Source organism: Poromitra crassiceps (genome assembly GCF_964638095.1).
Source record: "Poromitra crassiceps genome assembly, chromosome: 22".
In the NCBI taxonomy this organism is placed as follows: domain Eukaryota; kingdom Metazoa; phylum Chordata; class Actinopteri; order Beryciformes; family Melamphaidae; genus Poromitra; species Poromitra crassiceps.
The window spans coordinates 23,246,382-23,272,130 of NC_139647.1; the positions used below are offsets into that span (position 1 = coordinate 23,246,382).

A 25,749-nucleotide genomic window follows, 5' to 3' on the forward strand; every position below is an offset into this window, starting at 1 on the left:
GCGTCAGTCGCTCTAGTATAAATGTGTCCTGCACTGTTGGGTCTAGTCTGCTTTGACGGCAGCTTTAAGTGCGTGAAATGGTTGGCAAACGCTATTTTTTTATTTCATATTTGGTAAATGGTAAATGGTAAATGGCCTGCATTTATATAGCGCTTTTATCCAAAGCGCTTTACAATCAGTAGGTAGTCTACATTCACCCATTCATACACCGATGGCGGCAGGCTGCCACGCAGGGTGCCTACACACCATCGGGAGCAATTTGGGGTTCAGTATCTTGCCCAAGGACACTTCGACATGCAGACTGGAGGAGGCGGGAATCGAACCACCGACCTCTTTGATCCAAAGCAATTAGTGGACAACCCGCTCTACCTCCTGAGCTACAGCCGCATGAATCAGGTCTCACGCAGGCGCAGAACGTACGTGCTAGTTGCCCGTCGGTTTGCGGTGTGTTCAAATGCAACTTTTGGCCCCCGACACAGGAGACATGAGGTCAGAGGTCAGAGAGGTCAGGAGACATGAGGTCAGGAGACATGAGGTGACGTATCGGTCGGCATCTAGTTTCTAGTTGCTGCTAATCCTTTCAAGTGTTTCCGGTGTGTCACCACCTTAACACATTCACTGCCAGCCATTTTTTTTTTACTGTAGGTAGGTTCTGCCAGAGGGTTTTTTTGAGGATTCTGGCTCATCTTTCAAGACCCGAGGATTCTTTTCTGCTAAGATTTTGTGAACACACAATATCTCAAAAGAACTAATAGAATGTGTGCTTTCTCTGTCTAAAAGAGTTAGTTTGTAGAGTTAGTAGTTATGTAAGCATTAGCAGTTGAATACAGCATGGTTTCAGCGTCAGAAAAATTATTCTGAGATAAATAGCTTTTTGTGAAATTCGATAGAACAGTCACTTTAACCATTCATTTTTGGCATCAGTAAGACGTCAGACTTCTAAACAATAGTTTTGAACAGTAATTTCCTCTATAACAGCAGGAAACCCCCCTCTGCTTCCAACTCCTCCCTCCGTGGGCGTTCTTCTTGGCTGCAGCGGCCGTGTCACAAGCTTGTCACCAGTCTCACTGCTTTGCTGCTGCTGCTGCCTGTCTGCGCGGCCGCTCATTGAGGAAGTCTGGATGGACTCGCTCGCTTCTTGGAGTTTTGGTTGAGAGCTTTGATGAAGCTTTTGCGATTCTGGTCATATTTATGCTGCGTGTTTCAAAGTGTGTTCCACCCGTAATATATTATGCAAATTTGCAATCCCGCATCGCCAGCAATCAGCGCATCCATTTTCATGAGAATGGCTTCGTCACACTGCTTTTTGCTTGCCTTCCTCTAGTCAGGAAAGCACTGTCGCCACTTAGTGGGTCGGTGGAATGGGTTGTACACGTTGTACACGTCCAATACTTATATAAGAGATGTAAAAGGGTTAGATGCACATCCCACCGTCAAAAAAACAAAATCGATTTTTTTGACGTAAAAACACGTCATTGGCAGTGAACGGTTGGATTCTGTTTGACGTAAAAACACGTCATTGGCAGGGAACGTGTTAAGTGTCACACTCACACAACAAACTGGACCACTTGAACTTTGCCCTCTCATTTCCCTCTGTGTGGCTTTGAATGTCATTTGAATAGAGAATGCCAGCTCATCCCTTTTATCTCATGCGTGTCTTTTGACTTCTTTGTGTCCTCCTCCCAGCACTCGGTGCTCTGAGATCTGATTTCACGTCTTGTAGGGGTGTCAAAAATAATCGATTTATAAGATGCATCGCGATGCGGACGACGTGCACGATTCTGCATCGATTCACAAATGTCAAAAATCGATTATTTAAAAAAAATAATAATAATAATCAAATAAAATATAATGGAAGTACATGCAGTTGTTTATTTTAATTATGGATCATAATACAATGCAATTCCAAATGCACTTTTATTTTAAAAGTAGCCACACAGTGAGAAAAAAGAATGTGAGAAAAAAAAATCATGTATTGCGGAAAAAAGTGATGCATCGATTTAAGATGCATCGAGATGCATCTATAATCGTAATCGAATCGTAGCCCTCTGAATCGTAATGGAATCGTGAGGCCAGTGAAGATTCACAGCCCTAACGTCTTGGTCCCTTGTATCATTCAGTTTACTATATTTGGAGCCAATACTTTGAGAGGATCACCACACTCACCACTGAAATGTGCTAAAGCTGCCAGAAAACAGTATCAAGAGAAAAGGTTCTGCACACTTAGATCCATAGGTTCTGTTTACTAACTCAAATGCCAAGCTTTCGCTCATAAGACCTTCATCGTGGCAAAGCCCTATATTTTTACTTAGTTTATTGTTTACTATATTTGGCAAGTTCTAGGTGACTTTCATAGTTATTTCTGATACCTTGTATCTATTTTATGAGTGCAGGCATCAGTCATTCATGCCCCAGTTGCCCTATCCAGCCCCAGAGTGACACTTCCTTTTTCATGTACTCCTCTTCAGTACATGGTGTACAGAACACACACACAGACACAGTGTACTGTGCCAGTGTTACTCCTCTTCAGTACATGGTGTACAGAACACACACACAGACACAGTGTACTGTGCCAGTGTTACTCCTCTTCAGTACATGGTGTACAGAACACACACACAGACACAGTGTACTGTGCCAGTGTTACTCCTCTTCAGCACATGGTGTACACAGAACACACACACACAGACACAGTGTACTGTGCCAGTGTTCCTCCATCGCTCCAAACTACCCCAGGCTTTGCCCTGACTCCCTCTTGTCATTTCCTCTCTCAGGTGACGTCGATCCAAAGGAGCGTCTGGCCCGCCAGAGGAAGCTCCTCCAGAGGAAGTTGGGTCTGGACATGGGTGCTGCCATCGGCATGAACACAGAGGAGTGGTTCAACGATGAGGACCTCGACTATAGCTGCCAATCCACTGGGCTCAGAGCCCACGGGGGCAAGGCCCCAGCCGGGTCCAGCTCCCGCAACCACGTGGTGAGTCGCAATGCTCCATCTTCTGTGCACTGATCCACTAGAACTTTGAGCGTGCTGCATACAGGGGGGGGGGCTCCTCCTTTAAGCCAATGCATACTGCAGTCCAATACTTGCAGTGCATAGAGACACTGCATGAAATAGGCCATGCCCATCACGGGGGAAAGCTCTCCATTCACTCCCACACACCAGCATAATTTTCCTTCAATTACCGTAAATTCCGGACTATAAGACGCACCGGTGTATAAGCCGCGGGACCAAAATTGACTATTTTTTTCTTCTATAAGCCGCACCGGACTATAAGCCGCGGGTGTTTTGATGTTTAATTACCATATGAAAGGGTTCGTGCACAGAGAGGAATGTCGGGAAAGAGATCGCTGTTTGGGGAAGCTCCCATTTATTAACATTTCAACAAAACAAAACAAAAGTCAGGTCACTAATCCCCAGACAAAATCACACAACAATAGGCTACCGTATATGTGCAGCAAACCTGTAACCAGAGAAGTCAAGTCACTAATCCTCGTCTTCCTCTTCTTCCTGCGTACTGAAACCACCAAAGTCCTCATCTTCAGTGTCGGAAACGAACAGGTTCAGGGTGGCTTCGTCAACCACTCTCCTCTCTCCTTCAGGTGCCATGGCACGAGTCCGATACCTCACGAGTCCGACACCTCACGAGTCCGAAAAAAGAGGCTAACTTCCCCCAGACCCTAACCCAAAACCTAACCTCTCCCACCCCCACGCCTAAACCTAACATCCCCCAGACCCTAACCCAAAACCTAACCTCTCCCACCCCCACGCCTAAACCTAACCTCCCCCAGACCCTAACCCAAAACCATGAGGTGTCGGACTCGTGAGGTATCGGACTCGTGAGGTATCGGACTAGGGGGCAGTCCCCGTGGCGTCATCCTCTTCATCCCGCAGCAGTCCAGCGTTTTGGAACCCGTTGGTAATTGTGGATGTTTTCACACTCCTATAATATTCCGTGATCTTCCTTTGTGTGAATTCGCCGAAGTTTGTGATTTTCTCCTGATAGTCGGGAGGGAGTTGTTCAGTAGTTCTCCCCCGGACGGACAGTCCCTTTTGCCCAGGTTACGCGCGGCTGCTCTGTTTGATCGGCGGCTGCTCTCTTTTAATGCGAGATTGACTGCTTTCAACTTGAAAGCTGCCTCGTGTGAATTTCTGCGTACCTTCCCCATGGTAAGTGAGAGTGTTGCTTCTACTGCTCGTCTTGTTGTGAATATTCCTTGATCTTCCTTTGTGTGAATTCGCCGAAGTTTGTGATTTTCTCCTGGTAGTCGGGGGAGGGAGTTGTTGCCCGAGTGGCCGTTTGCTTACCGTAATTACCATATGTAAGTGGTCACGCACAGAGGGGATTGTCGGGAAGAGATGGCTGTTTGAGGAAGCTCCCATTTACCGTATTACAACATTTCAACAAAACAACATAACACAACACCACCGTTGTTTATTTTTACAGTGCACACAGTGTCCGCGGTGTGGTGAAAAGAGGGCAAGAGAGGAAATTAAAACAGAAGTGGATTTATAGTTAGAAAGAGTGCTAAAAAAGAGAGATTTTTTTTTTTTTTTTTTTTTTTTTCTGAAAAAATCCATAGATAAGACGCACCGTTATATAAGCCGCAGGGGCCAAAAAACGGGAAAAAAGCCGCGGCTTATAGTCCGGAATTTACGGTAAACATAGCTAAAAGCTGTTGTGTGGTGGGCTGCGCAGACAACAAATGTAAAAAATCTACAAAGTTTTTTCGGATTCCCGAGCAAAAACAAGGAAGCCATTGAGAATTGGTGAGAAGAAAAATGTGGATCTAGCTGTCAAGGAAGTAAGTTGGAGTGTTCCACCTCCGTATATATGATCTTTGTGTGCAACACACGACCATGCACGCGACATAGGAGAACGCCAGGATTGGGGGGGGGGGGGGGGGGTTGTTTTACCCCGTTTTGGGCGTGGTTTCTGAATGATGACGCACTCTGCAGTGTCTCTATGGTTTGGGCAAATTGCCTCTCTCAGTGCTTGACTAATATCTCAGAATATTGTGTGACTTTCAAAAGTTTCTGACTAGCTTGTCCCCAGGTGGCTTCAGCTGCAAGCTGTGGTCGTGGATAAACTAGGATGTCCCAAAAATAGGTGCATCCTGAAAATAATCAAAAAGTGCGAGTCTGGATTTGGAAACCTGAGCTCTCACTGCTTCTTTTGGCAGTTGAGTGTTGCCTTGCCAGGGAGGAGGCAGACATTTTGGCCGGGTTCATGGCCTGAATTACCTGGCCGAGTGGGACTTGACCGAGCCAATAGAAGACGGGCTGTGACTGGTCAAACTGACCTCTAGAGCAGTGGTACGCAACCTTGCCCTAGTCAGGAGCCACATTGAGGGGGGAGGGGGGTGTCTTTGCAAGAGCCACCGTCTCAAAAAAGGTCTCTTTCCTTCCTTTATTTCTTTTACATTTTTATTTATTTGTTTATTTTAAGTAGGACTTTAAATATCTACAACTACCCATAAAGGAGCCTTGGGTTGAGTGTCACTGCTTTAGAGGGTGCTGCTGTAAGACAGGCTGTGACCTGTCAAACTGACAGAGCGTGCTGCTGTGCCTAGTACCAAACGTGACTCGCGTCATGTTAGATTGTTATTCTAGAGACCTTTTTGCATGGCAACAGAATGGCTTGTCTGAACAGGAAATATTCTGGGAAAACTTGACCTCATCCAGCTGGAGTAGATGTTAAGACCAGATGATCCAGATTCCAGCCCTTATCTGCTCCCACCTTGTGGTGCATCTGGGATGTGTGTCCCGATTATACTGTAACTCCATTGTTCTGTTTGTGTCTCTCAGCCCATGCAGGCTGCTGAGTTTATTGATTCAGAATTCCGGCCAGGCATGAGCAATCGTCAGAAGAATAAGGCTAAGAGGATAGCCAAGCTAGTGGCTAAGCAAAGATCGAGAGACATGGATCCCAATGAAAAAAGGTAAGGTTTCAGTTTAACTATCTCAATGTGTGTTTTTATTAATTTATTTGGAACTTTGACTCATTGATAGAATGGTTGGCTGGGAAAATGACTGATCAATGCTCTCCTCCCTTTAGTAACGACAGTTTTGAGGGTGAACCTGAGGAAAAACGAAGGAAAACCACCAATATAGTTATTGACCAACCGGCAACGGAGCATAAAGTCTTAATTGATAACGTTCCGGACAACTCCAGTCTCTTGGAGGAGGTAAGGAGTCGATCCAGCAGTTTTGACTGTATTAAGTCGTTGATGTCAAGTGCTGAAACCTTTTTAAACTGCTGTGTGTATATAACATAAGTACATCTGAAACAATGTAGACGTGATCTTTACAGTGTGTCTATGCTTGGTGTTTGAATGAATACATTTCACAATGGAAACTGTCAGTGTGTTATGATGTAATGACGTCTCTCTACTTTGTCTGAAGTCCCCCGAGTGGCCTCTGGAGAGCTTTTGTGAAGAGCTTTGTAACGACCTGTTCAACCCTTCATGGGAGGTAAAGACAAAGCGTTTGTGGATTACTTTCCATTCAGTTTTAGCTGATAGTACACAGTTGAAGAGATAAGTTGCAGCACGACAGACGTAAAGTCTGCGCACAAGGAACTTCATTCTTACACTTTATAATGTAGATGGCTCATACACTTCTTATTTGGTAAATTATTTATTTGGGAACAAATTGAGTGAAACCAAATCCATACTACTACTACTACTACTACTAATAATAATAATAAAAATAAATTGTATTTGTATTAGGGATGGGCATCGAATTTCGAATTTTCGAATACCGGTAATCGTTGTTATTATCAAGGTCGACTTTTATTATTGAAATTCGGAAAAAAAAAAAAAAAAATTGAGTGAAATGTTGCATTGTCTCCCCTGATTCTAAGTATAGTCAAATCGCTTGGTTTGAGCAAGTAAAACAATTTTTATAAGCATTTTAAGCAAGGTTTATGGAAAAATGAATGGCGGATGAAATCCCATGAAGAGGGAGAGGGGGTGACTTTGGCACCCCTTTGGCACTCAGACCTGAGCCTACTAAATATTTAATGAACCACTCATGATTGTCAAAACAGTTTTTTATTTTCGAAAATGTCAATGTCATGTAACATGTTCTTTACTTCAGTGGTGCAATGCTTGTTTGAGCTAAAAATCCACAGCAGAAGCTTTTTATATTAATTAATAAAGCCGTAGACTTAGAATCAGGGGAGACAATGCAACATTTCACTCACAAAAAAATAAATAAATAAAAAATTACATTTTTTTTTTTTTACATTTTTTTTTTTTTTTTCGAATTTCGAATTAAATTCGAATTTGGCCAGCGAATTTCGAATAGTGTTTTTGCTAGAAATGCCCATCCCTAATTTGTATTGCGCTTTTCATTTGCAATAAAATCTCAACGTGCTACAGAAGTACAAACAGGAGCATAAAAGATCATCTATGGAAAATGGCAGCAGTGTTTATTTATTGATTGAAAGCAAGAGATATAAATCACTTCAAAATGAGTGGCTAGTTCTACTGTATCTCCTAGTGAATAACAGGAGATATGCCCAGATGACAGAATGTGATTGCTTGTAGGTTCGTCATGGTGCAGGCACAGGTCTTAGAGAAATCCTCAAGTCCCACGGTGCTGTGGGCGGGAAGCTGGCGGGCTACACTGCAGAACAGGTACGTCCCCATCCTTTTTGGACTTTGCCATTTTTTCCTTGTCTGAATTCAAACCTGAGACTAACTGCGACTGACTTTCTGGCTTGGGGGATCAGATGTCGCGGCAGCATCAGGAGTGGCTGGAGGACCTGGTCATCCGACTGCTCTGCATCTTCGCTCTGGACCGCTTTGGAGACTTTGTATCTGATGAGGTGGGTCTCCCAGTCATCCCATTCCCAAATTTGATGGAAATTCAGAAAGCGCTGGGCATTTAAGTGGAGAAATGTCAGTTTGAAGGCCTTTCTCGATAAAAGATTTCGACTAATAATTGTGTGTTGAATATGAATATTACATGTTGAATATGATGTCCTGATGGCTCCCGAAAGCTCTCAGGCCACTGGTATTTTTCTGTCCTGCTTGAAACATGAAGTGGTTCACCATCTTCTTAAGAAATCTCTTTGACCCTTTTGTCTCCTGTATCCTCCTCCTTTGGCCAGGTGGTGGCGCCTGTCAGGGAGACCTGTGCCCAGACGTTGGGTGTGGCCCTTCGCCACATGACCGAAAGTGGTGTTTCCATGACGGTGGACGTCCTGCTGAAGCTGCTAACAGAGGAGCAGTGGGAGGTGCGCCATGGAGGCCTGCTGGGGATCAAGTATGCCCTGGCTGTCCGACAGGTACCACCTGTTCTTTGTGTCTGTCTCTGTGTGTATGTCTCTGTGTGTATGTCTCTGACAGGTACCACCTGTTCTTTGTGTCTGTCTCTGTGTGTATGTCTCTGTGTGTATGTCTCTGACAGGTACCACCTGTTCTTTGTGTATGTCTCTGTGTGTATGTCTCTGTGTGGATGTCTCTGACAGGTACCACCTGTTCTTTGTGTATGTCTCTGTGTGTATGTCTCTGACAGGTACCACCTGTTCTTTGTGTATGTCTCCGTGTGTTCTGCAGGTACCACCTGTTCTTTGTGTATGTCTCTGTGTGTTCTGCCTTTAATTAAATGGAGCAGGGTTCTACAGCGCTACAATCTGCATACCATGATGTCAATAGGAATCTTATGATACAGTCTGGCGCAGGGGTCACCAACCTTTTTGAGACTGAGAGCTACCAAGGATAGAGAGTGATGTGTGGAGGGCTACCTGTTGGACATAATCATCCCAAATAATGTAAATTTACTCTGTTCACCTTGAATATTATGCATTTAATCGGCTACAGGAGACTCGGCTATGTTCACTAATTACATGTTAACGATTCCTCACAATTATTAATTTTACCAAGTGATCATAGGAAAACACAGATACATTTTAAAGTGCAAGTTTTATCATTTCTCCGTTAATCTTAACAATGAATCTGTTTCAATATTTGAAAGTTAAACAATATCACATTTGTTTCATTTTTGAACATTAAGAGTTTAAAGTTTAAATTCCTTAACTCCTTTTTTGGTGTCGCCAAAGAGAACCTCTGTAAACGTATAGATGTCTGTAAAGGTGACAACTGAAAGATACAACATCCGTTTTTCAAGGACAATCTCCTCTGTAAAACCCAGCCCATTTAGGTCACATGGAGATCGCTAGTATGAGCACACAACGACACAAGCAATAGAGAATAGATTTTGGTTTCTTTATCATGATGAGGAACCCAAAAATACACAATCAAGTGTTTTTAATGCAGAAAAACACATTTCAAAGGTGTAACATTAACAATGTAATTGTCATGTGGATTGAAGCACTATGGTGAAAGCGAAATAAACTAGAAAAGAGAGGGAGTCAGATTTCTTCGATCTGCAGATCCTGTCTTTCTATTGGTTGTCCAAAAGCACATGACCCACAACAAAATAACAAATGCATTCTATTGGCTGCCCTGGCTCCTTTACACACTATATACAAGGAGGAAAAGTAAATGTATGAGAGGTGAGAATCTTAACGTATGGAGACTCATTGGCTACCACTGGTCTGGCACATATGTGCGGGTCCACATGGAGAAATGTCATTTAAAGGCGTTCTTCCTTCTCTCTCCTCCATCTTGCTCTGCTTAATGTCTTCATCTGTCTCTTCTTTCTGTCTCAGGACCAGATCTCTGTTTTGTTGCCGCGGGTGCTTCCTGCCATCACAGAGGGTCTACAGGATGTAGACGACGATGTCCGGGCCGTGGCGGCCGCAGCCCTCATCCCTGTAGTGAAAGGCTTGGTGCAGCTACTGCCCGATAAGGTTAGAAAGGCACTAGTAATACCTTTTTACAATTCATGTGTTCTCATTAAGCTGCATGTTTTGGGTGATGTCGACCGTCGCCTATAAGCAGATATGTTGTACATTGTCCTTATTCTGGGACTCCTACTAAGTTCTGTGTGTGTGTGTGTGCTTCTTAGATCCCCTTCATAGTGGACACACTATGGGACGCTCTCTTGGAGTTGGACGACCTCACAGCCTCCACCAACAGCATTATGACTCTGCTGTCCTCACTGCTCACCTACCCTCAGGTCCGACAGTGCAGGTGGGTCTCAGTCAAGTCCACACAGACACCTTGCTACCTCAACACATGTTCATTGCTTGTTTATTGTAAGATGTCAGACTGTAGAACTAGGTAGGTAGTATGTTACTATTTATTATAACAGATGCTTATTGTGATGGTTGTGCCCCATAATCATAATAAATGCATGTCAAGAACATGAAACGGGATCACACTTTAACAATCATGTTATTTAAAATGCTACTATTAAGGGGGCATGGTGGCTCAGTGGTAGAGCTGTCGCCTCACAGCTAGAAGCTCCTGGGTTCAATTCTCACCTGGGACGCTGTGAACGCTGAAGGAATGCGTGCCCGTCCGCATGTCCTCGAGTGCCCACCGCCCGGGTGGGGTCGTCAAAAGGGCCTTTCTGTGTGGAGTTGGCATGTTCTCCCCATGCCCCCTGGGGGTTTCCTTCATATAGGAACCCCTCACCAAAACATGCAATATCCTGGTTGCTAATGTGGTTCCTCCTCTGGTCGTTAAGGGCGCCTGTTCGGAGGGAGGGGAACTGGTTGGAATAGCGTGATCCTCCCACGTGCTATGTCCTACCGGTGAAGCTTCCCCTGTCAGGTGAAAAGAAGCGGCTGGCTAACTGCCCATGTCTCGGAGGAAGCATGGAGCCAGTTTCGGCTCTCCCCAGATCGGCAGAGGGTGGAGCAGCAACCAGGATACTTAAATTAAATGAACACTAATGGGGGATAAAAAGAAAATATAAAAAGAAAAGAAAAAAAGAAAAATGCTACTATTACCACAAATAAATGAGACCGTCGTTCAGACAATTGGTGCATTCTGTCTCACGCCAGTGGTGCGTCTGAAAATGAACATCACGTTTCCCATAAAGCCTGTTATTTCTGATCGCAAAGAGGATCTTGGATCAAGTGTTCTTTCTCTGGCTTTACTGAAGAATATAATAATAATGGTTGAAGTGATTCTTCTCCATTGGCTTGTGACGAATCGAAATCGAATCCAGTGACACAATTTACATTGCAGTGTAGAGGCTGGTAAATGCTAACACTAAATGTATCTTTGCGTGTGTATGTGTGTGTCCCCATAACTACTGTCTCAAAAATAGAGGAAGAAGATTAAGCCTTTCCTGTATATCTATTGAGCACACTCTTTTTGTCCACTCTAGCATGCAGCAGTCATTAACAGTCCTGGTCCCTCGGGTTTGGCCCTTCTTGAGACACACTATATCATCTGTAAGGCGGGCAGCACTAGAAACCCTTTTCACACTGCTGTCCAAAGCCGACCAGGTAAAAGTGGATAATGACAGAGGAAATGTATGTTTATGTAGCGTATGGCAATACCATTATGGTCTTGGGTGATGTAGCCAATCGCACTTTCAACGTTAAACTTAAGTACACATTCAAAGGCATGACGCAAGTTTCTCCACCCAGGTTTATTAGTATTTACAATGTCCATAAGAAAATCAATATTGATATCAAATGGATTGGTCTTTATCAGGATTAATTTCCACAATTAAACAAACAAAAAAGAGCGCAAACACATACTCATTGATGTAGTATTATAAATACTGTTGGGGGTGGATTTGAGTTTTCAACTCTTTGATATCTGATAAATGATTTATTTTATTTTATTTTGTTTAATGTTTTTTCCCCTCTCTCTCCTAGAGCTGTGCACTGTGGCTCAACCCTATTCTGCAAGATATGCTCCGGCACATCTTCCAGTCCTGCATACTGGAGAGCAATCAGGAAATCATTGACCTTATCCAGAAGGTTTGTTACGTTACAACACGTCATCATGCTGTCTGGAGGAGTGCGATCACCTCTTTTGCAGAAGTACACAATATATTGAAATGGACTCTTCCCTCTAGTAGCTACCAATAGAGAGCCAAAGTGAAACGTCACGTCCTGCTTTCTCCCTGTACCAGCGCTGGAAAAAATATGAATGGCGGTGGACGGACTTTGCATGTCAAGAAAGTCGCAGTTTGTCGTCAAACTGAAACGTAGGGGTTAGTTTCGTATAAAAACTACATAGCTCGTGGAAGCTCGTGGCATGTCGCCGGTCTTCAGCTTTGCCGGTAGAGAAAGTGACGTCACGTAGGCGACAGTGTGCATGTAGTCTTTCTGATTTATAACTTCTAGTGCAACAGTTTGACGACAAACTGCGACTTTCTTGACATGGAAAGTTATGTTTTAAATTGACAAAATTGACGTTGGCACCCCGTGGCACAATTCAAACGGGATAAAAAAAATTAACGTTATTCTCCGTTCACCGCCATTCATATTTTTCCAGAGCTTGGTACAGGGAGAAAAGCAGGAAGTGACGTTCACCTTGCCTCTCTATGGCTCACCCTGCAGGGGGTTAATAGTTTCACTTATGATGACATTCCAGACACAATTAGTAAAATGACACAGGAATCTCTACCGTCTCCTTTATTCCCTTCATGTACTTTTGCTCATTTGCGTTGTTCAACGCTTAATCACATACGTAACCTCTTAATGGCTTACTGGATTTGGCCCTCTGTGTGTAGGTGTGGATGGCGCTGCTGCGTCAGGCGCCTCAGCAGTACGTGGTGGCAGCCAGCTGTCCGTGGATGGGTGCCTGGCTCTGTCTCATGATGCAGGCCTCCCACATTCCCATAGACCTCAACATGCTGCTGGAGGTCAAGTCCCGCTGCAAGGTAATGCACTGTCAATCAATCAATCAATCAATCAATCAATCAGTTTAATACATGTCCCAGAAGGGCACTTTGGTTCACATCAGACAGTAGTGGAAATTACAACATCATTACCGGTACTAATTTGATAGTAGTAATGAAGGCACACTTCAGAATTGAGATACATTATTACTAGTTTGAAAAAGTAATAAGGCACACTTCAATATTATACAATACATAAACATTTGTTGCATTATGTACAGATTCCAAAAGACCATCTGCTGCCCTCAGCCGGGTCGCCGCGTGCGCAGCGCCACCGTGTCTACTACTGTCTGTAGTAGGGATGCACGATATATCGGCAATCATATCGGTATCGGCCGATGTTAGTAATTTTTTAACATATCGGTATCGGTCAGATGTTGCAATGTTAATATCGGTTATCATTATCAGCCAAATTCTTCACATTGATATGAAATAATGCAGTAAATCTATGATTTATGGGCTTTTCCAAAGGCTTTGCAAATAAAGGAATGCATAACTTTTTCAAATTCAGTGTTAACATGTGTTTTTCAGTATGTACAAAATGTGATGATCATAAAAATGTGGTTTTATACAGATCATATCGACATCGGTAAATATCGGTTATCGGCCATAACAGCAATGTTAATATCGGTTATCGGCATCGGCCAAAATTTTCATATCGGTGCATCCCTAGTCTGTAGCCATAGAGACAAGGTAATGCACTGTCTGTAGCCATAGATAAGTTACACTGGATTGGGGTAATACACTGTCTGTAGCCATAGAGAAGTTACACTGGATTGGGGTAATACACTGTCTGTAGCCATAGAGAAGTTAGACTGGATTGGGGTAATACACTGTCTGTAGCCATAGAGAAGTTAGACTGGATTGGTTGCTCCACTCTCAACTGTTATCTGTTATATGTACCGGTATATGGATACGGGAAGTGGCAGCTACTTGGTAGCAATTTTAGCTGCTGAGAGGGCTACTATATTGAATGCTCTGCAGCACCTACTCCTTGGCCAAAGTGCCCAGTGTATGCTTTGTATAGTCAATATTGCTCTCTGAGTTTATCAAACACTTTATTTTTTAATCAGTGTGCACTGCACTGTGATATATGTTTAGTATAAGCCATCTGGGCTTCCCTTCTCTCCCAGCACTACCACTGATTTCTTTATTGTTGGTTCATTTTCTTTTTTGACGTGCAAAATAAAAGTGGCAATTTGCAAACAACACCCCATGTCATAGGGCTCCTGCATCATATCATGTTGTGGTTAAATCTTGTGTTGATGGTTTTATGCTAGACGCTAATGCCATTCGATTTGATGCGACAGGATAAGGCGGGTGCAAAGGCCCGTCTAGGGACCAATCAGGTGAAGGAGACGGTCCAGGAGTATCTAGCAGGTGCGGACACGGTGGCGGACGACCCGATGACCAGGGACTATGTGGTGATTCGTGCTCGCCTCATGGCCGCCAAGTAAGTTTTAATTAGCTTTTGCCATGTGATATTTCTGAACTCGGGGCACTATTTGGGAACATAATCTACTCTGCGTGATACAAGTCTCCCTTTGTCTGCTAGTATTCTCATGACTGCTACTGTTTGCGATTGTTTCCTCTGTCAAATCAAGCATAATTTTCTCTCAAGAAATGAAGAGAGAGTTGCCTTGCTTGATGTTAAAACTGTTTCTAGGCATTGCTAACAGTGAGTCATGTAGTAATGTTGAGTCTCCTAACAGTGTTACCTCCTTACTTATCTCCCCGTCATGCAGATTGCTGGGGGCTCTGTGTAGGTGTATCTGTGACCCTCAGCTCAATGCATCATCTCAGGAGATCCGACCCGCTGAGTCTCTGGGTCAGCTGCTGCTGTTCCACCTCAACTCCAAGTCCGCCCTGCAGCGCATAGCCGTGGCCCTGGTGCTCTGCGAGTGGGCTGCTATGCAGAAGGTGAAGGTTTAACAATGTTCGTTTCTATCGGGGAATTTTGAGGATTTTTGGTAGCTGTTGGAACGTGGTCCTCAAAATAATCACGATCAGGGTTTTTATCCGTGCACTTTTGCCGTCTCTCCTATCAGGAGTGCCAGGTGGTGTCGACCATGGTGCAGCCACGTCTTCTGGACATTCTGTCAGAGCAGCTGTACTACGACGAGATCGCCATCCCCTTCACACGCATGCAAAACGAGTGCAAGCAGCTCATCGCCTTGCTGGCTGAGGCCAACATAGATGTCGGAGACAGACTCAACTGCAACGTTTTCACCATCGACCAAGCCAATGAACTGGTGAGACACACACACACACACACGTCTACTTCATCTGATAAAACAGAAATATCTCCGCCACTTACTGGACTCCAAAGACTAGTTGCAACTTGACTGTGCCGACATGGTTCAGTGGTATTCCAGTTACGGTTACTCATATTACATCTGGCGCTATTAAATGTTTAGCTTTGGGCGGTGTTGCTATCTATAACCTACTACAGCTCATCAAGAAGGTATGAGGATGGACAAGAGTCACTATTGCACTTTAGTTTGGATGCTGTGTATTTTTATAGTGCTTTGTGATGTACACTTGGTAGGATACGTCTTTGTACCTGTGTGCCACCATCATGAGTGTGATCAAGCCATGTTGGAATAGGTGTCACCTTCATGCTGAGATGACAGCTGGAGTTTCAGTTGCCTAACAGCTGTTACTGTAGTCCTGTCTGAGACAGTCTGAGTATGAATTGGAAAAAGGCTGGCAAACGGGCCCTAAAATTTACACGAGTCACAAAATACTAACAATGCACTAGGGGGGGAGGGGGGTTGCAATTCCAGCGCGGGCCGCACACAGGGCCGTAATTTGCCCATGTATAATAGTAGAGCTGTGCATCTTCACTGATCTCACGATTCGATACGATTCGATTATACAAGTCTATGATTCGATTCGATTATACGATGCATCTTAAATCGATGCATCACTTTTTCCGCAATACATGATTTATTTTTTCTCACTTTCTTTTTTCTCACTGTGTGGCTACTTTTAAAATAAAAGTACATTTGGAATTGCATTGTGTTATGATCCATAATTAAAATAAACAACTGCATGTACTTACATTCTATTTCATTTGATTATAAAAAAATTAAAATAAAAAATTTAATAATCGATTTTTGATATTTGTTAATCGATTCAGAATCGTCCTATTAAGCATCGCAATGCATCTCTGAATCGATTATTTTCGGCAGCTCTATATAATAGTATCCTTCTTTGCCTTGTATATTTTCTTAATTTTGTCTGCTTTTTGCAAGGTATATTAAAAAAAAAAAAATCTTTAATTGGCCAAATCTTTGCCTATACTGTATATTCAAGAAAAAATATCGGTATCGGAATAATATCTGTATCGGCAGCTATCCAAATTCAGGTATTGGAATCGGATCGGAATTGAAAAAATGACGATCTGCGATCCTTAATGACAACCAGGAAGGGGATCAGCTGTTCTGCTGGCAGTCCACCACAAGCTCGTTGTTTTTGCTGATATTGAGCTTCAGGTGATTGATGCTGTTACACCATGTGACCGAGCTCTCCATCAGTCCTGTGTTGAGTTATGACGTATGAGTTCCATCCTCATACCTTCTTGATGAGCTGTGAAATAGTCTGCAGTGAAGACGGCATGTTTCTCACTGGAAATTACTCACTGGAATAGAATCGTACATGTCGGTATAGTGATTCCATTTAATTACACTTGATACATTTTCATTCAAGTCTTCTTCACGACATGTTTTATGAGTCTGGACAGACATGGGTGTAAACTGCATCTTTTACTTGGTGGTTTTTCTTAGTTTGTTGCCTCTCTGGGGCTGTTTGTTTCCTGAGTTGACAGCATGGCTAATGGCTGATTCACTCTGCTCTTAGAGGTTAATGGATATTGCTGCACTCTATTCCAGAGTGTTGCTCCCGTTGCAAATCAGCGAGACGTCACTCACGCTCTCTCTCTCCCCTCATTTGTTCCCTAGGTAACCACCATCTTCACAGAGTCGACGGCGGGTCTGCATGTGAAGTCCAGACCGTGGCAGACGCTGGACAGCAAGCGACAACAGGCCCAGGCCACGGTGACGGAGACCAGCGCGGAATGGCAGCAGCTCCACCTGCGCGTCCACATGTTCACGGCCTGCGCCGTGATCAACCTGCAGGCGCTTCCCGACAAACTCAACCCGCTGGTCAGGCCTCTGATGGAGTCCGCCAAGCGGGAGGAGAACACCCTGGTCCAGGGCTACGCGGCTTCCTTCGTAGCCAAGCTGCTGCAGCAGTGTGCCAGACGCTCGCCCTGCCCCAACCCCAAGATCATCAAGAACCTGTGTGCCTCGGCCTGCGTGGACCCCACGGTCACCCCTTCCGCTGCGTGCCCTGTATCCCCCACACAGGAGCTACTCGCTAAAGGTCGGGGTTGTTGAAACTTGGACATATTTTTATGCATTTCATTCACCATATAACCTGTTAGTACGCAAGATAACATATTGACGATCATTGACATTTTAGGCATTTTTAGTATTTACCAGAATTACTTCAATACCAAGAAGCTCAGCAGCCAAGACTAAATTGCTCACTGCTGATTTACTTCCCCCTTATTTCTCCGTTAGCCTGTGGGCCGGAGAGAGACTGCGAGCAGCACATGGTCAACAAAACTCGAGGCATCATCACCCTATACCGCCACCAGAGGGCAGCGTTTGCCATCACCAGTAAGAGGGGCCCGTCCCCGAAAACCCCCAAAACTCCCACCACAGAGCTCCCCCCTGGCAGCACCATCAACACGGATGTGGATGAGGTACGGACAGTTAGGAGTTAGGAGGACAGTTAGGAGGACAGCTATGAGGGTAGCAGAGCATTTATTCACTAGCAAACACTTTGTTTTTCAGAGCAAGAAGCCATGTCTTGTTCAGAGACGAGGGGCGGAGTTCTCACTGACGACCATCGCCCGACACTTTGGTCCCGAGCTCACCAGGACTCTGCTCTATCTGTGGGAGAACATGGTGGGACCGCTGAGGACAGTGGTGGATGACAACCAACGCATTGGTACATGATTGAGTTGATACAATGTTCAGTCTTGGAACAGCACATGCTGATAATGTCAAATTCATAATTTATTAGTCATCACAATCACCACTTAATATATTTAGAGGCGTGTTATGTGAGGGGTAAAAAAAGTCAGGTGCTGCTGTGTCCGCTCAACTAAATGTTTGACTAGCATTGTTGGTTCCAAAAGTTTCCTGGCATTAGGTGCTTTGGTTTCAGAGCCATCTGGTCTTTCGCTCGAGTATTCTTTCTTACTGGCATTAAAATTCAAGTCTTAAATTGACAAAACTTGCAGATATTCACAGTAGTCTTGGGACACCTGCTGGTGTTCATATCCTGCTGCATCTACAATGAATCTTGGAAACGTCCTCCTAATGTTTCTGCAGTCTGTCTTCTGTGTGACTGTGTCCCACTGAGCCGTCTTACATCTCCTGTTTGTTCTAGATGTTCAGGTGCAACTAGAGAGGGGAGATGCAGCAGCCCAGGAACTGGTCAACTCTCTGCAAGTGCTGGAGGTCACGGCAGGGGCCATGGCTCCCGAACTCAAACCTTTGGTAAGATTTACCGAACCACCGGGGTGTCCCGGTTGCTCACCTGGTAGCGCGTACCACTGAGCCTTAGTCCTTCGCGTGGCCGACCCGGGTTCGAATCCGACCCGTGGTCCTTTGCCGCATGCCATCTTCTCTCCCCACCTTTCATGTCTATCTACTGTCCTATCAATAAGGGTCAAAATGCCCCCCCCCCCCAAAAAGGGTTAGGGTTCTCCTATCCCAACCCTATCCAAATCCTATTACACCTTTAAACAAGCCACTACATATAGTGATGCGTTTCTATTTTTCCGATTTGGTGCATGTCGTCCTCGTTGCGTAGCAAAATCGCCTATATTACCACTGCATGTCTCTCCACTTCGAGAGGGAATCAAGAGAAAAATGACTGAGCCTACTTTCAAGTTATTCTGGTCTTTGGCGGTCCCAGTTTGGACAGTTTATTTCCTTGTATTTCCTTCCTTCCATTGAGAAAGTTTAACTTTAGCAGCTGAGTCTCAGTGGACTGGTTGGTTGCTTCACCTCAGTCGCAGCAGGTGAACCAACAATGCGCCTATAAATGAAAGGGCAAGTAATATTTGGCACCTGAAAGCTGACATGTATGCTATTCATAAGTAGGAAGCTGGTATCTACCACTTTTTCCCATAAAACATGAATGCAGCATAAGCTCCCATAAAAGTACTAATGCATTTATGAGTGAGTGTATACTTCATTTTGATGGTTCTGTCTTATTTCTGTGTTTTCAATCAAATGTTCATTACAAAATACGTAGTAATGCATGATTTTCTCCACCACCAGTCTTCAAAATGAGGTCCAAGTGTTTTCCAAGCAAATTGGAGGGGGAGCGTTCCTGTGTCGGTTTCAACTGGACACAATCTTTGAATACCATTTGCGTCTGCAAACCAGTGATTTAACTTGCAAAGCATGTTTGAGAACACGAACACTAAGAGCACCAGGACTTGGGACTATTCCGTGTCTTGAACGACCCTTTTATTGAGCACGCCTCTCTTCTCTCTTCCCTCTCTTGTGTGCCGTAGCTGATGGAGCACCTACCCCATCTGTTCACCTGCCTGCAGCACCCGTACACAGCCGTGCGTCACATGGCGGCGCGCTGCGTGGGCGTGCTCAGTAAGATCGCCACGCTGGAGACCATGAACCAGTTCCTTGAGCGTGTGCTGCCCTGGTTAGCAGCTATTGAAGACTGCACCAAGCAGGAGGGCTCCATCGAGGCCATGGCCTGTATCCTTCACATGCTGCACTCACTGTCTTGATATCTTCAGCTACGTGTAGGATCCAGAACACATAGTGTTTCAGCTTCTCATCACTCATCCGACCTTCCGTTTCCCCGAAAATGTCAACTTTTTTGAGGTAAACGTTTGAGGTTCGCCGCCAATTTTGATCCAATCAGAGAAAAGTTGACATTTTCTGGGAAACGGAAGGTCGCATCGCAATCCCTATAAAGAACTATATACTTTTTCACCCCGAATCCAATGCCATCTGTGAGTCTCTACGCGTTACGGTTGCAGAGATACGTCCGCCCTGCCTGCAGGACTACAGGAGAGAGACAGGACAGTGGGGGGTTTAGGGGTTTCAAGTCACTGACCAAACACTCTATTTCAGTGATTGCTGTCAGAATATAGAGCCATTTAACACTTATTTCAACACAAAAACATCGCTTTAATGTGCCAACAAAAGAATCTGCACTCATACAGTACCTATGTGACATCCAGCAACTATGTTGTTGTACTGTGATATTACTTGGTGAAAGAATAGCATTCAACTATTAGTGATTAGAAGATTATTTTGTAAGGAACGTTAGTATTATTTTTAATTGCATTGTCGTGATGTCAACTGCATGGTCGCTTGTGGCTGGTACTCTCCTCAACGCACAGCTCAACAGGTGTCATGGAGCAGCTGGATGTGGACATTGTCCCCTACATTGTGCTCCTGGTGGTGCCAGTGCTGGGCCGCATGAGTGACCCCAGCAACAGCATCCGTTTCATGGCCACACAGTGCTTTGCTACGCTCATCCGTCTGCTGCCCCTAGAGGTAGGACCACACAATACGCTCCACACAGAGCACAACCACCGTGTTGTGGCCAACATAACTGTACAGAGATCATTTGATACCAGCCTACGCCCATTGGAAAATGACAGTGTTGATCAAGTCATTTTGTTACATTATTACCTTATTATTCAATCATGTGTGCATGCTTTCCAGTCTTTGCTTGTTCCTGCAGTGGAACATCCGCCAACATCCTTTTGGTCATCGTCCACCAAAGGGCGTTAAATTCTTAGGTCCCCAATGATTGAGAAATATTTCATTTTTGTGTTCATTGATTGATGTCGATTCTGAACAGTCACTGTTCATTCACCTCCATCCTGAAGATTAAGAGAAAATAATGAATCCCAGCAGCACCCAAATCAGAGCCTTTGGCTTTGCTCCTGAACATGACCTCCGTCCAGACTAGAGATCAATGTTATGTCTCTACTCTACCAGGCAGGTATACCAGACCCTCCAGCCATGTCTGCTGAACTGATTCGCCAGAAGGCCCGAGAACGACACTTCCTGGAGCAACTGCTCGACGGCAGGAAGTTGGAGAGCTACAAGATCCCTGTGCCCATTAAGGCCGAGCTCAGGAAGTACCAGCAGGTAGGTGTGTGTGTGTGTGTGTGTGTGTGTGTGCAGGGTCCACTGCCTCTCTGTGATACTGCCTCCAGGAGCAGATGAAAGATTCCTTCCCCTGTGTTTTAACAGATTAAGGAACTGTGGGAACAATCACCACGTCTTCATCTTCGGTCCGATCGTTTTCCTGCCAGCTTCAGGAATGGGTTTTTAGCTTTTAAATGCTGCAGGGAAAGCAGAGGTGGAAGGAGCGTGGGGGGATGCTGATTTCAAATTGCTTTCTTGACAGCAAATTGAAAGCGATGGAATGGATGTGGGGTCTGTGTGCTGGTTGCTCCTAGAAAATCGTTGCTGGCAGCTATGGTGAGGTAGCCATCTATCTCTCTAATGGAGCTGTACAACGATCAGGTTAAAATGCTGCTGCTACTGTTGCTACTTTTGGTCAACACACTGCTGCCAGGTTCTCAGCCTCTACCCACCAGCATGCCAGGTTCTCAGCCTCTACCCACCAGCATGCCAGGTTCTCAGAGGTCCTCAGCCTCTACCCACCAGCATGCCAGGTTCTCAGAGGTCCTCAGCCTCTACCCACCAGCATGCCAGGTTCTCAGCCTCTACCCACCAGCATGCCAGGTTCTCAGCCTCTACCCACCAGCATGCCAGGTTCTCAGCCTCTACCCACCAGCATGCCAGGTTCTCAAGAGGTCCTCAGCCTCTACCCACCAGCATGCCAGGTTCTCAGGTCCTCAGCCTCTACCCACCAGCATGCCAGGTTCTCAGGTTCTCAGCCTCTACCCACCAGCATGCCAGGTTCTCAGAGGTCCTCAGCCTCTACCCACCAGCATGCCAGCTCCTCAGAGGTCCTCAGCCTCTACCCACCAGCATGCCAGGTCCTCAGCCTCTACCCACCAGCATGCCAGCTCCTCAGAGGTCCTCAGCCTCTACCCACCAGCATGCCAGCTCCTCAGAGGTCCTCAGCCTCTACCCACCAGCATGCCAGCTCCTCAGAGGTCCTCAGCCTCTACCCACCAGCCTACCCTACCTTGATAGATGGGGTGTCTAATGGATGCTTTTACCATATCATTTCTGAAGCAGATTCATCATCGACGATGTACTTGTCAAATCGCTCCTGATTAAATTAAATGTCCCTCAACTGCTAGAACTGTTTCTCCTCTCCTGGGTCATGATGACCACATCAAACCGTGACATTCACACTTAAAGCTGCGGAAATAATTTGCTGCATTGATATTTTCAGCGTCATTAATCTCTCTCTCCTTTTTCCAGGACGGAGTAAATTGGCTGTCCTTCCTGAACAAGTACAAGCTACACGGGATCCTGTGTGACGACATGGGCCTGGGCAAGACCCTGCAGTCCATCTGCATTCTGGCCGGGGACCACTACCTCAGGTACTACCAGGCCCGCTGCAGCAGCACTCTCATTATCGCTATCCACGACTTGGCATCATGTTTGACTTTCAACTCGACAACGTCAGCAGCACACTGACTCACCTCTGATCATTTGACGAGTTATTATATTGGACCATTCAGAAGTATCATAACTCATTTGGCCGTTGCCTCCGGTGAACCGTTAACATCTAAATGAGACTTGAAAACATCTATAGGGAATGATTAATAAAAGATCAAAGATATAGAAATGTGTTAATCCATTGAAGCGGTTATTTGTGTTGGCACTCATTTTGCTGCATCAGTGTGAGGGAGATGATGGAGCAGGGTTTACCGTAGCTATCCAGCTTCATATAATAGTGTGGAACTTAGTCCAAAACCGTTGCAGTGTCACATGGGGCTAAATAAGCATAATCCAACAAAAGTAGTAGCGAGCACACTCACCAAACGTTAAAAACTCAGGTGCAAAGGCAGAAGGCACACAATAGTTAGTTGAAGGAGAGAACAGCCAGCACACTTGAATGTCCTTTCAAAAAGTTGAATCCGTCACCTGGGTAAAATAAGCATAAGGCTGCGTTCTCACACGATGTTCTTGGTGTAATAAAAATAAAAAGTGGAACATGGCAATGTCACCTGACGTACGCTGAGCAGCTGCTAGCTCACTAACCAACTGGTTATTAGCACTTGTAGCTAACAATAGTGCTGTGCAGCAAGCAGGCTTACCAGATATTTCCAATACATGTATTGTCGAGTATAATCCTCCATACTACCTTTTATGATCAGTGTGACAGGAATCACTTATTACAAAGTCCAATTTCTCCACCGGCACTTTCACTTTCTCCATATTTGTTGTTGTTACTATGGGAAACGGCCAGTGTCTCTGATTGCGATTTGTTGTCTGGAAAAAGCGGTTCACGTCACCTGCCGTTTTTCTGACAAGTTGAAAAATTCGCTCTGCTCTGTGATGGGTGGGGGGGGGGGTCCGTTTGAAAGTTAGGCGCCTTTTTGTGATTGGCCACGGCCATTACCACGCTGCCTTTAGGCCAGTGGGTGTGGAAAGTTAGCCAGTTCTAATTTGGCCTGTGACCTACTTTTCTACAAAGTTTCATGCAAATCAGTTCATAACTGTCGGAGATCTCCTGCAGACAAACAGCCTGCGGCATGAGGGGAAATGCTCTGGGGATGTAGGGCTGCGGGGGCCGCTTGGAGAGATGACGTGTGATGATGGACCATCTGTTCCCCGTTTGTCGCACACAGTTTCACGTCGGTCCGAGCACTTTTTTGTTTGACTATTAAGGTGTCATATAATCCCATATGAGATGGGCCAAAAAGTGGCTGCATGACATCTTCATTCATTCACTCATTCATTCATTCATTCATTCATTCAACAGACAGACAAACGGGTGCATTTGAGGGAGTTTACCAAAAAAACGGGGGGGGGCACACACTGTGCTGCGCGACAGCAAGTAGATGATCAAGCATGGTTGAACAGTTGATAAGCAGTGGTTTGAGTGTTCGATCTGATGTCTTGCCCACTATTATACCCTATTTTTGTGCGTTTTCTCTTAAGCGAACTATAAACTCACTTGACTTAACTTTGTCAATGTTTGCGTGGTCTTTGCAGGGCAAAGGAGTATGCCAAGACCAAGGCAGCAGACAGCAGCCCCCTGCCCTCCCTGGTAGTGTGTCCTCCCACCCTGACGGGCCACTGGGTGGACGAGGTGAGCAAGTTCTGCACCAAAGAGTACCTCAACCCGCTGCACTACACCGGGCCGCCCACAGAACGAGTTCGGTAAGACTTGGTCAGGGATTCCAATGGAAAGCGTGTTAATGTAAAAGTTTTAGACTGGCAAATATGGAAAAGTACAAGGGGGTGGAGTTGTCAAAGAGGTTTTAAATGGAAAATATGTAGACTTCAATTGGAAAATATGTAGACGTCTTCAGTTGCTAAACAGACACTTTCTCTCATTCACGTCATCATCCTGACAGCATTCGTGGAGCTAAATGAACATGTGCTTTTCCAGGTTGCAACATCAAGTGAGAAAGCACAATCTTGTCATAGCGTCTTACGATGTTGTGCGAAACGACATCGACTTCTTTCGGTGAGTATGTGTACATTCGTTATCTCTACCATTGTTGTGTGTGTTTGAGGGGTATGTGCCCTGGTGTTACAAGTTATATGGATTTTCCTTTTCTCAATTTTCAGACATATAAAATTCAATTACTGTATCCTTGACGAGGGCCATGTTATTAAGAACGGGAAGACCAAACTCTCCAAAGCCATCAAGCAGTTGGCTGCCAATTTCCGAATCATTTTGTCGGGAACGCCCATTCAGGTAAGCCGCCATGTTGGACCACAAAACCGTTCAACTGTTCAACTTTCCTCATTTGTGTTTACTAATTAACAACATGAATAATCTAATAATAAATTGTGAATATGTGCCAAATCTGCAGCAGGGCCTTTAGGGAGTTACTGAGTGTCCCAGAATTTTTTATTTGTTTATCGTAGTATTTGGATATGATCAATTTCACACCTTCAGCCATACAAACCTGCAGTTCTCTACCATGTCATGTTCATATGGTTTGTTCACATGTGGGACTGCAATTGGATTTTCGCCCAGAATAGAAAGGTAGTAGTAGTAATATTGCATTGGATCACCTGTTTATGAGAAAATCACTCTTTCAGTTTCAATCAGCTTTTGGCAGGTTGGGTTACTTTGTCAAACTGGGTTGTTTGTGAGGTGACTTCCTTTTTATAAAGAAGAATTATAATTGTATGCCCCTGGCCTGCAACATCAATATTGCTCTTATGGTCATGAAAATGTGGCTGATCTGTACTCTTGGTACTGATTTGGTGTGCCAGGATGTCTCCATGTTCAGTTTGCTGTGCTGTAGGTAACACTACTTCCCCCTCCCACCCCTCAGAACAATGTCCTGGAGCTGTGGTCGCTGTTTGACTTCCTCATGCCAGGCTTCCTCGGTACAGAGCGCCAGTTCGCTGCTCGCTACGGCAAGCCAATCCTGGCCAGCCGCGATGCCAAGAGCTCCTCGCGGGAACAGGAGGCTGGTACGGCGGCTCTTGCAAGTCAACACTTGAATTAGTCTGGCCGGGGATGGAGTTTGAAGGATAAAGACGACCTTACCTACTGTCGTGTCCCTAAACTGTTAAGATCTGGATATTAACCATGTCCCCTCCCTCTAGGCGTCTTGGCCATGGAGGCCCTACATCGGCAGGTGTTACCCTTCCTCCTGAGGAGGATGAAGGAGGACGTCCTGCAGGACCTCCCTCCTAAAATCATTCAGGACTACTACTGCAACCTCAGTCCCCTACAGGTACTGGATGGTCACCACAAACCATCTAAAAGATGATAGTAGGACCATA

The 25,749-nt window shown here is 45.0% G+C and overlaps 1 protein-coding gene across 1 annotated transcript in view; it reads left to right on the top strand.

The window, feature by feature from the left end:
* btaf1 (BTAF1 RNA polymerase II, B-TFIID transcription factor-associated) overlaps window positions 1-25,749 on the top strand; it is a 35,179-nt gene that overhangs the window by 3,488 nt on the left and 5,942 nt on the right. Inside the window, exons 5-32 of the mRNA XM_083658081.1 lie at window positions 2,772-2,971; window positions 5,804-5,937; window positions 6,054-6,183; window positions 6,401-6,469; window positions 7,549-7,638; window positions 7,734-7,829; window positions 8,115-8,291; window positions 9,678-9,818; window positions 9,977-10,101; window positions 11,249-11,369; window positions 11,748-11,852; window positions 12,611-12,760; window positions 14,089-14,231; window positions 14,524-14,698; window positions 14,827-15,030; window positions 16,741-17,164; window positions 17,365-17,549; window positions 17,641-17,797; window positions 18,242-18,351; window positions 19,380-19,581; window positions 20,243-20,391; window positions 20,842-20,994; window positions 22,249-22,370; window positions 23,992-24,159; window positions 24,392-24,469; window positions 24,574-24,703; window positions 25,293-25,434; window positions 25,570-25,700. Coding sequence (XP_083514207.1) covers window positions 2,772-2,971; window positions 5,804-5,937; window positions 6,054-6,183; window positions 6,401-6,469; window positions 7,549-7,638; window positions 7,734-7,829; window positions 8,115-8,291; window positions 9,678-9,818; window positions 9,977-10,101; window positions 11,249-11,369; window positions 11,748-11,852; window positions 12,611-12,760; window positions 14,089-14,231; window positions 14,524-14,698; window positions 14,827-15,030; window positions 16,741-17,164; window positions 17,365-17,549; window positions 17,641-17,797; window positions 18,242-18,351; window positions 19,380-19,581; window positions 20,243-20,391; window positions 20,842-20,994; window positions 22,249-22,370; window positions 23,992-24,159; window positions 24,392-24,469; window positions 24,574-24,703; window positions 25,293-25,434; window positions 25,570-25,700 — 4,211 coding nt within the window. The remainder of the gene's footprint in view (window positions 1-2,771; window positions 2,972-5,803; window positions 5,938-6,053; window positions 6,184-6,400; window positions 6,470-7,548; window positions 7,639-7,733; window positions 7,830-8,114; window positions 8,292-9,677; window positions 9,819-9,976; window positions 10,102-11,248; window positions 11,370-11,747; window positions 11,853-12,610; window positions 12,761-14,088; window positions 14,232-14,523; window positions 14,699-14,826; window positions 15,031-16,740; window positions 17,165-17,364; window positions 17,550-17,640; window positions 17,798-18,241; window positions 18,352-19,379; window positions 19,582-20,242; window positions 20,392-20,841; window positions 20,995-22,248; window positions 22,371-23,991; window positions 24,160-24,391; window positions 24,470-24,573; window positions 24,704-25,292; window positions 25,435-25,569; window positions 25,701-25,749) is intronic.